Below are 10,741 nucleotides of genomic sequence, written 5' to 3' on the forward strand. Positions count from 1 at the left end.
CTGCCTCCAGGCAGCGCCTCCAGGGATTGAGCAGTGCTGCACGGTAAACTTGCTGCAGTGGGGGAATGTTCTAGGCCTGTACTGTCCAGTGCAGCGGCCACAAGCCATGTTTGAGTGCTTGGAAGGTAGCTAGTGGAAGGGAGAGACTGAGGTTTTATTTTATCTTAACTTCCCTTGGTGGGTGGCAGCACAGGCCCAGCCACCTTGGTCAAGAAGGGCAGGGGGGGTTCTTTGGGGAAGGCCCTGGGCTCTCCTCCCTCTGATGGAGGAGGCAGGGCCGACTTCGCCAGCTGAGGGTTAGGAAGTCAATGACTTCCTCATCGCTCTCTTAGAGCCTGTCTGATGTGGCCTGCCAGGTAAGTTGGTAACATGTCTGTTTGGCATAAGTTGGTGGCCGAGTGTTCAGGCAGAGGGGGGCTGTCCGGGTCGGGGCCCTGGCCCTCTGGCTTTGCTGCCCCAGCCGCTGCACACTCTGCTCCTCCACGCGGGGCTGGCCCCAGAGCAGCAGTTTCGCAGGGTGACTGTGTCTGGGGCATGTGTTGGTCTCTCTGATGACCTGAGTCACAGTGACCCAGAGCCCGTGTCACTCTGCGGACTAATGCCTGGATTTATCCAGTCTTCCCAGGAATTCTGTAAGTGGTGAGTCTTTGTGTCTGGAAAAGCCTTCATTGATTTCTTTTCTTTCTAATTATAATAAAAATAAGTCCTCTAGTCAAGTCCCCCATCTCTGTGCAGACTAAGGAACAGTTTAGCATTTTCATCTCTGCCTTCTTGCCAGCTGCCCAAACCTTAGAGAGCTGTTGGTAGTGAAGGGAAAACTTTTACCTCTGGGCGCGTCTCCATGGAAACCTGAGGATCTGTGGCTCCGGCTAACCGCGGTCACACACTCGTGACGTCGTGGTTCGCCCTGTTGTGCTGCTTGTTACGTCACAGACACGAGATTTATCTCCCAGAGGAAGAGGCAGTAATAAGAGCATGAGCACCAGTTAAACAGAAAAAGATGGAACGTATTTAACGCAGCGAGCCACGACACAGAGGCCGGAGACAGAAGGCCTGCGGCGGCTCGGCAGTAATCCCACTGTGCCTCAGGAATCTTGCCTAGAGGGTCTTCATGAGAAAACGCAGCTGGGAATTTCACCTGCGGCCCCCCTTCCTGCAGCATTTTAAAGCTGCTCTCTCTGCCGACTTTGATCTTGGCAGCTGGTTTAGAGCCCCTGATGGGCTCTGTGAAATGACCGGTGGTCTGCCCACTCCCTGGAGAGGAGCTGTCTGCATTACAGAAGCCAGTGCAAGGCCTTTCTGTGTCCTTTTCCCCCTTCCTCTGGCCCCAGGAGACTGCTGCTCAGTGAGGCAGGGTGAGGCTGGCGGACCCCGCAGTCCCAGCCTGGTTTTGCCAGTGTGAGCACGCGGTGTAGCCCTGAGAGGCTGTAGCTGAGCTGCAGGCTGCTAGGGCTTGGCAGACCCCAAGGACCCGAGACACCCTTCCACTTGCTTCCTCCTTGGGCTCACCACCCTCGCTGGAGCGTGTGTGGGTGCGCGTGGGTATCTGAGGCTCCACATAGCTTGTGGCGAGGAGCTCAGCAGAGTCCTCCGCCCCTATGCCTAGAGAGGACTCTCAAAGCAGAGCGCTGGCCTGGGACATTGGCATCCATGTCTGGAAGCCACCCTGCCGACTCGGCAGCCTGGTGAGTCTCTGCTGGCCTGTGTGGTGATCTGACTTCACCGTGGGAAAGTGCTGACCAGGCCCTCTGCACTGGGTAGGCCAGGGGCTCATGGAAGCCAGTAAGCCGCTGGCGCCTGCTGCAAGCCGCCCACCCCTCCTTACTCTCCCCTGGCGGAGGCTGGTGGGGGGCAGTCTAGAAGAGGCTCCCCGGCCCCTGCAGGTGTCTGCGCTCTTCAGCTGTGCTTCTCATCCTGCCAGGAAGAGGAAGTGCATGTCCTGCGGGCCTGTGTCCTCACCAGATTGAGGAGCGCCTTTGCCCACATGGGAGGCCTTGTGAGAAGGTTTCGTAGATTGGTTCAGGACACTCCGTTTCCAGAAGTACCAGGCACTAGTTCCAAATTGCCTTTAGCGTGCACTTCTATTGTTTTATTTCTTTTCTGCTTTTTAACTTTGAGGGAACATGTTTCCTAACTAGAAGCACATTTTACTAATGGTTCATCGCTTCTGGTCACTGTTTCACGGCTGTGTGAGGGCCCTGTCAGACCTCTGCCTTCCTGATGGTATCTTTTCCAACTTGCACACCCCCTCTTCATTTCTGTAAACCCTTGGGGTGGGAGGGTGGCCTCACCCCACATGGCCTGTGCCATCTCTGCTGGCATGCTGTGGCCATTGCCCACGTGAGGCGAAGGCGCCTCCTTCAGGCTCCAGCTGTCCGTCCCTGCTGTCCGGGAGCTCTCTGGCCAACTGGAGCGTCAGGAGCCTGGGTCACACCGTATACTTGTGGGTTGTAAATTAGCACAGTTCATTTACTGCTGTGCTGTTTGCTTGGGGGTGTGGAGTGAGGCACAGATGAGCAGCACTTGCTGTTTCCCAAGCCCTCAGGCTTGCCTGGGGCTGAGAGGACTAAAAGCTGCTGCATCCTAGGATCTTGGGACTCCAGCGGGGAGGCGGCTCCACCAAATTGTGAGAGGGCCTATGTTGGTCTATATAAAATGTAGGGGCCTCAGAAGCTTCCATTTGTGTATCCCCTTGCTTATTATTATTTCACTTGAAATCTGTGGCTACACAGGCCGCTCATCTGGACCTGGCTTTAAAGCTGAGTTAAATTGTAAATTTAACAAGGCTAAGTACCATGCCGCCCCCTGCCATGGTGCCCGGGAGCTCTCTGAGAACGTGTGGGCAGTATTAACATCCTGCCATTGCCTCTGGCTCTGGGGCTAAGGATTCACAGCCCCTCATGGGGTTCACTTTCCCCTGAAGCCCTTAGCATGGCTTGCGGAGCTTCTCCAGCATCTCCATGGTTGGGGGGAGAGGGCGGCAGCAGGGCTGGGCCTGGCCTCCTTTCTGCCTCTGACCTGTGACTCGACAGGAGAAAAGAGGCCTGCAGATTGAGTGTTTTCACAAGGAAGCCTTGGCGTGGGCCTGCGAAGTGGGCTTAGCCTAGGATAAGAAATTCTAAAAAGAACATTTACTGGAGATTGTTAAAACAACAGGATATGATCATGGGAATACAGAAAAAATAAAATGAGTGTCACCTAAACTTTGCCGACTAAGGTCCGTCTAGTCAAGGCTATGGTTTTTCCAGTAGTCATGTATGGATGTGAGAGTTGGACTGTGAAGAAAGCTAAGCACTGAAGAATTGATGCTTTTGAACTGTGGTGTTGGAGAAGACTCTTGAGAGTCCCTTGGACTGCAAGGAGATCCAACCAGTCCATTCTGAAGGAGATCAGCCCTGGAATTTCTTTGGAAGGACTGATGCTAAAGCTGAAACTCCAGTACTTTGGCTACCTCATGCGAAGGGTTGACTCATTGGAAAAGACTCTGATGCTGGGAGGGATTGGGGGCAGGAGGAGAAGGGGACGACAGAGGATGAGATGGCTGGATGGCATCACGGACTCGATGGCCGTGGGTCTGAGTGAACTCCGGGAGATGGTGATGGACAGGGAGGCCTGGTGTGCTGCAATTCATGGGGTCGCAAAGAGTCAGACACGACTGAGCGACTGAACTGAACTGAATTTTGGTAGATTAGGTAGATTTTGGTAGACTTCCTTTGTCCTTTATGCATGTAAGCAGTGTGACGAATGGGATTGTGCTTGCACGTGCGTGCATCCGAGCAGTTTGCATTGTGCTTCTCCATGCTGTTGCCTGTTCTGAAACCTTGTCTAACCGACTGATAGTCCACCATGTTGAGGTGCCATAGGTTATTTGGGGGTGTCCCTCATGTTCTTCTATTAGAAACCACAGTGCGGGGTCCTCTTGTCTCCGTGTGTGACCCCGTCCCGCGCCCCGCGGGCTGTGCCCCACACCGGGCTCCTCCTGACTGTCCCCTCTGTCTTGCAGACTGTCTGCTCCATGAGGAGAACTTCTCGGTGAGGTGCCCCAAGCACAAGGTGAGTCGGCCTGCAGAGCCGGGGCTCCCCGCAGGACTGGGGGCCGGGGGCTCCTCCTGAAAGACCTGGACACCTGATAGTCCGTCTCAGGCCAGGGCTTGGTGGGCGGAGGGGCAAACGGGAGGGAGCCCTGTGATGTGGGGTCGGCGGAGCTGGGGAGAAGGTGTTTGTCTGTTAAGAGAAATGCACGAAACTCCTGGTTTCCGCCTTAGTTTAGTGGAACCCCAGACCACAGACTGGTGTGGGGTCAGGTTGGCTGTAGGCCTGGACCTAGAGCAGAGGCGTCTTCCCCAACTAGAGAGAGCTGACGCCCAGCTCTCGGGGAAACGCCGTCCCCGCCAGGTTCTGCTTCCGCAGGCGCAGCCCATGGTGTCTGCATTTGGTTCAAGAGTTGGTCTCTTGGTCACCTCTCAAATTTAGGAAGGGAAGGAAGATGCGGGCAGAGTGTGTGAATGGCCTGTTTCCAAGACACCACTCACGGGTGTGGGGAGGGGAGGGTGTGGAGAAGGGCCCCCCCGGAAGGGCCGGGCTGGTGGAGGCCTCCACCTGGCGCTCCTGCGGCGGCGCTCCTCCGGCTGAGGCCACACTGACCCCTGGTGGCCACCTGTGCGCATAGTCTTCAGTCTCCACTCAGTGGGGCCAGAAGGCACTAGAAAGAGGTCATCTTGACCGTCTGCCCTCAGATTGCTTCTGAAGGATGCTTACTGATGCTTTTCTTTAAAAATTATTTCCCGAGATGGATCCTTGGATCTTACAATTTTCTCTTTATTTTTTACTTCATTTGTATTTTATTTTTTTAAACTTCCCTTTTTGAAGGGTCACATTTTGCCTCAGCAAACCCTGTCTTGAGTATCTCCTGTATGTCGTTCAGTACTGACTCTCTGCTTTTTCTTTCCTTTTCCATGTGCGTTCCTCGCCTCACCTCTGCCCGCCCTGACCCGCACGCTCGTTCTCTGTCCCTCCTGTCTCATCTCCTTGGCTTTGCCGGCGTCAGCCTCCCCTCCCATGCCCTGTCCCCCCCTTGCAGAACAAGACAGCGAAAGGCAGCCTCAGCACAGAGCAGTCGGAGCGGGGGTGAGGGGGGCAGTGTGCTCGTGGGAATGGAAAGTACAGCAAGCACAGGTGAGTCGGGGCCGCCGCCCCTGCGGGCTGCGAGGGGGTGCCGTGGCCTCTGCCTGCTGCTCGCCCGGGCCAGGCAGCACCCGGGTATCTAACTGCATGAGGCCAGCACCCAGCGGACAAAGCACTTCTCTGTTGCTTAGCCCCCCAGAATACGTGTAGAAAGATAATGTGGGGCTTTAAAATGGTTCCTTCGTCCACTAAGGACCGGGGGGCTGTTCCTGAAGGCAGGCCTTGGGTGGGGCTCCTGGGGGCAGCTGGCTTCTGAGACGGAGCCTCTAAGGTGGGGGTGCTTTTGCCTGCAGCCCTCGCTCTTTCCCTGTCTCAGAAAGGCTTCTCACCAGAGATCTTTTCTTTTTTAGTTTGCTTGATGTCTCCAAAGCTTGGGCTTCCCTGGTGGCTCAGCCAGAAGGAATCTGCCTGCAGTGTATGAAATGCAGGTTCCATCCCTGAGTCAGGAAGGTCCCCTGGAGAAGGAAATGGCAGCCCACTCCAGTACTCTTGCCTAGGAAATCTCGTGGACAGAGGGGCCTGGTGGGCTACATACAGTCCATGGGGTCGCAAAGAGTCACAACTTAGCGACTACACCACCACCACAGCTCTGAACCTTTGAGTGAGTTCTCCTTTGAAAAACAAAAAATTCCCCAAGTTTTGTTATGTGAAATCTTCCCCCGACTCCCGGTGCTATGAAAGATGCCTTTCATAGAAGTACAAAGGGAAGGAAAATCCCCTCAAAGATTTAGTAGACTTTAGCACCACATTTAATTTTTCTTTTAAAAATCTCAGTTGAGTTGTGCTTTCCATGAGTGTGTCTGTGGGTTCGTGGTCGGGGCTGGTAGCGTGTGCCTGTGAGAGCAGGATTATATGACTTGGGTCTCTCGAAGCAGTGTGCCCACAGTGCCCACCTCCACCCCGCCTTCCACGTCCTCCCCCTCCTTACTGTGTCACTGAGGGAAAAGCAAAACAGATTATGAGAAGAAGCAGCAAAATGTAACTAATCTGGGGCACTTGCTTCTACAGGATGGGGTGGGCGGCCAGTTGTCTCAGAAATGTTCATTAAGGGATTATTTCTCATCAGGGAGGGCATCTGTGTTTACTCCAGGCGTCTGTGACCCACACACCGGTTTGCAAGGCCTGGCTCTTTGGGGCAACACTGTGTGCCTGAGTCTCTGGAATGTTCCCTCCCCCTTGTTACGAATCTTCCCCGGGGCTCAGCAGGTAAAGAATCCACCTTCAGTGCAGCACAGGAGACAGGAGACGCGGATTCGATCCCTGGGTCAGGAAGACCCCCTGGAGGAGGGCATGGCTACCCACCCCAATATTCTTAACCTGAGAAATCCCATGGACAGAGAGGCCTGGAGGGCTACAGTCCATGGGGTTGCAAAGAGTCAGACTCGATGAGCATCTGTGTTGAAGGGGTGGAGTCTGCCTGAAGTCTGTCCTGGGCTGTGGCAGTCTTCACCTGGGAAGCCACTTGTTCCTCAGGTGGGTCCCGGTGCCAGCCTCCAGAGAAGGCCCTCGGCTGGGTGACGAGCCCATGGGGGTTACAGTGCTCTGATGAAGGTGTCCAGTGAGGACTCGGCACGCTCTCTTTCCTCTCCTGCTCTTCCGGGAGGGGGAGGGGGGAATGGAGGGTGCGGGGCTTGGGGCGGGAGGCTGGCCACCACGTGGAGCTCTCCGCATCTAGAACCCGCAGGGTCTAGTGACCCTCAGGCCAGCAGCAGTCTGGGGGATTTCCAGGCCCGTTTCTGTTGGCCCTTCCGCGTGTCTGTGGGCTTGCTAGTGTCACTGTTTCTGGGTGGCTCTGCCGCCTTCCCGGCCCCGGTGTTTAGAGCTGCTTGGAGCCATGGGGAGTGTTCCCGGAAGTGTCTGGAAAGAGCCGGTTGGGGGAGAACCATGGGTTACTTGGGGCCTTTTGTTCTTGTCTTGGAATCCCAGCCTGTGTTTGAGAAAAATAGGAAGTCTGGGCCCAGTTTCCTCTTGGAAATTTTAACTTTGTTCATCCTCGCCTTCCTCTCTGCCCATTCTTGGACTCTGCCAGCTCCAGAACCCTCATCCCTCATAGGGTGACAAGCCTCATGTTTATTCCTCACAGGGCTGGTGTTGCTGTCACGCTTATTCCAAAGGAGCGAGGCGCCTAGGGATTAAGTGGCCTGTCCCTCAGTGTGGGGTTGTTTCAAGTCTGTTGAGGTCAGATCTTTCCCTCTTGGAGGGAAGGGAGGGACAGAGCGCCGGCTCGCCCCCAGAAGTGCTTGTCAAGGCAGGGCCCTTCCCCTGGGTTCGCCCGCCCTCTGCAGGTGGTGGGAAGCCCCAGCGTGAGGGTCGGACGCAGCCCGTCCCCTCAGGGAGCATCCACCGTGGGGTCTGTACTGGGGGCGCAGACCCACCGTCACAGGGTGGGAAAGGGGCAGCGATCGTTCCTGTGGTGTGGAGAGTGCTGTGTGACAGCGTCAGCCCGCTTAGCGTCTCTGTGCTTCAGTGTCTCCTGTGAAAAGAGGACCAACAGTGGCCAACCTTGTGAGGATGCAGTTAAGAAATGTCTCCACTGTGCCCAGCGCAGCCCTGTCTGGCAGAAAATCCCAGGGCTGAGGGCACGGAGCTGCGAGTTCTCATCTCTCACTGCCACGTGAGGTACCTGGCCAGACCAGCTGTGCCCAGGAGGAAAGGTCAGTGAGCGGCCCCCTCCCAGGTCTGCGGGTGCGGGGAGCCTTGGCTGGCCAGTGCCGCCCTCTCCCCGGCTTGGGGCAGCTAGTGGACAAGGCTCCTTGCCCGTCCCCTGTTCTCATCAGCAGTAGACACGGGAGGCCCCATTCCCACCCGGCCCACCCAGTGGGCAGGAAGCCGTGACCTCCATCCAGGTCTGCCTTGTCCTGGGTGCCAGGTTAGTGCCCATGGTCATGTCGTGGGTCCCCCTTCCCACCCACCCCACGCCCCCCCGCGGCCCTGCACACACTGCCACTCTGCACCAACTCCTGTCTCTCCTTGACTTGAGGTTCCTGCCACCTGTAGGGCCAAGTGCAGTTCCTCAGCTCACCTCCAAGGGCCCTGGGGTTGCCGCCTCCCTCAAGGCTCCTGTGCCCACGCTCGGCTCCCCTCTGGGTCTCAGCTTCGGGGCACGTCCTCAGAGCAGCCTTCCTAGTCCCCTTGTCCCCACTCTGCCGCCTCCCTGGTGTCACCACGGGTTCGAGTTGCTGGTATGTTCCCGAACCATCTGCATCTCCACTAGACTGTCCTCCCACGAGGACAGGGGCGGCTGTCTCGGCCTCTTCATACACTGACCCAGGATTTGGGGGGAATGGGGCGCCCAGGGTGGTTCCTGTCCTCACGGGGCGGCCCAGGGAGGAGGGCGCTGACTTGATGGCATTGGGCGGGCACAGGCTCCTCACGTGCTCCCCAGCAGGCTCGGGTCTCAGCTTACTAAGGCAAGGGCAGCCTCAGCCAGGTGGGGGAACCCACCCAGGTCCAGGCGGCCAAGGTGAAGCTGAAGGGCAGCAGGAAGAGGCTGATGGGAATGCTTTGGCCTGGGATGAAGGCCCGATTGTTCGCCGACAGCCTAACACGCCGGTACCTTTCTACAGAGAAGCGAGCAGCCTCAGCACAGAGGGCCGCCTGCTTGCTCACAGGCCACAGCTCTGCCCGGGTGCTGCCTCCTCAGCTACCTCCGGCACCTTTGGACAGACCTGAGCAATGGAGGCTCCGAGGCAGAGTCCCAGGGCCCAGTCAGAAGAGCTTTGCTGGCCGTGAGCCCCAGTCCCAAGTCTAACCAGCCCGGGGCTTTGGGCTGCACAGGTCCCCTCCCTCAGGGCTTTGTCTCCAAAATAACGGGGTGGGGGGGCAGGCCTCGCAGTGTTCCAGTAAAGAAGTGTCTGTAGGGCTCCTGGCTTAGTGCCTGGCCCGTACTAGATGTTTCAAGAGTTTTCTTCCCATTCTTCCTACTAAAGGAATAGTTTTTAGGAATAACAGAGAAGTTAGGGCCCCATTATATTCAGGGTACCAGGTGTTTGGGCCAGTCAAGTATCAGACCCTGGGGAGGTCCCTGCAGGGAAGGCCGGAAGGCCAGGCGCTGGCAGGGGTGTGGACGGACCACCAGGCCCCCCAGTGGCACCAAGGGAAGGAGCCCAGGCCAGCAGCCTGCGGAGCCCTCCAGCCAGGCAGACCCTGGTGCTGAGACCACCTGCATTCTGGGGGGTGCAGGCCAGAGACTGTGCCAAGTGCTGGGGAGAGGGCAGACCCCGCCCCTGGCCCTCGCTCCATGAGCCGAGCTTTGCGGGATGTGCGGTCCTTGTTTGAGGCGTCCTGGCAGCCCTGCCCTGGCATCGCCTTGATAGAGGGCCTTTGGTTCCTGGGGTGACACCAGAGAAGGCCACTTCTTCTCCCACTTTCCTGGCAGCCTCAGCCTCAGGAAACCATAGTGGAGAGAGTCTGTGCTGGGCGAGGGGGCGCTGGGGAAGCCACTCTGTGGCCGTGGCAGGGCGGCTCAGCTCCCGGCCCCGGCAGCCGGAAGCCCAGGGTCTGCTTCTGCCTGAGGGCGGCGACGCTGTCCTGCTGCCTGCAAGTCTCTCACTGTCTATTCCTGTTCTCTGCCAAGCAGCTAGGAATCTCTTTCTGGCAAGGGTGGCGGGAATGTCTGTTCTTAGCTTGTATACACAGGCTAGCCTTAACTAGTTTGTGTATTAGTAAGTTTTACAGAAGCAGAAAAAGGGACTGGTGATGCCTGGGTTTTCCTGAGGTTTATTGGTTGGTGGAGGGCACCGGAAAGGGTTTGAGGAAGAAGCCAGGTGAGCCTCCCCACACACACACACACAGGCGTGTCACCACACGTGGCTCTTGGCTTAATTTTTCTGGACTGAATTCCTCAGAAACTGCTGTCTCTCTGAGATCTAAGAACCCATGAAGTATCCTGAGGAGGCCCTTGGTACAAGCCCGCATACCCTCGGTGGTCACCAGGAGAGTCTTCCTAAGCCTGGAGCCCGGGCCAGGAGAGACAGACGCCAGTGGCAGGGCCTGGGGAGCCCCAGAGGGTGACCTGAGAGCCGCCCTCCCCTTGGAGCTCCCAGGAGTGTTCTCTGTTAGGTGTGGGAGCTGCCCATGGCTGGAGGCGACCCGGGCGTGGTCCTGAGCCGGTTCTTCCACATCAGCTGGGTGCTCAGCCACCTCTGTGAGGACAGGTCCCCAGACCCACGTGCTAAGTCCCGATGTAGGCCCCAGGGGGCAGCGTCCTGAGCAAGGGTCACCCCAAGAGCTGCCCCACTGCAGGCAGCCCCACCTTGGGGGTCAGGGGAGCTCCCTCCATGCACTGGGGAGGCTCCAAGTCCATACCTGGTGCAGCTGGCCAGGCCATTGCTGCCTTTACCCTGTTTCAGGCCCAGAGCCACACAGCCGGCTCTACCATGGGCCCTGGGTGTCTCCGGTGCTGGCTGCCAGACCCTGCAAGTCCCCCGGCCCCAGTGCCACCACAGAGCTGGGGCTGTGGGCTACAGCACCGTGCAGAGGTTCCCAGCACCCAGTGTCTGTCTGTCTTGCAGGTGAGACTGTGGAGATGAGAAGACGGTGGATCCTCGTGATGGAA

General features: G+C 57.4%; 1 protein-coding gene across 5 annotated transcripts in view; it reads left to right on the forward strand.

The window, feature by feature from the left end:
• The window catches only part of TCF20 (transcription factor 20), a 61,982-nt gene that overhangs the window by 39,953 nt on the left and 11,288 nt on the right, over nt 1-10,741 (forward strand). The window contains exons 3-5 of one of the 5 annotated variants that reach the window (XM_040233172.1): nt 4,004-4,053; nt 5,048-5,175; nt 10,698-10,741. In XM_040233172.1, the coding sequence (XP_040089106.1) occupies nt 4,004-4,053; nt 5,048-5,131 (134 nt within the window). In that variant the 3' untranslated portion in view covers nt 5,132-5,175; nt 10,698-10,741. The remainder of the gene's footprint in view (nt 1-4,003; nt 4,054-5,047; nt 5,176-10,697) is intronic. The other 4 variants (XM_040233171.1, XM_040233173.1, XM_040233174.1 and 1 more) reach the window with 4 other exon arrangements.

The sequence above is a fragment of the Oryx dammah genome, unplaced genomic scaffold (assembly GCF_014754425.2).
Source record: "Oryx dammah isolate SB20612 unplaced genomic scaffold, SCBI_Odam_1.1 HiC_scaffold_29, whole genome shotgun sequence".
Lineage (NCBI taxonomy): Eukaryota > Metazoa > Chordata > Mammalia > Artiodactyla > Bovidae > Oryx > Oryx dammah.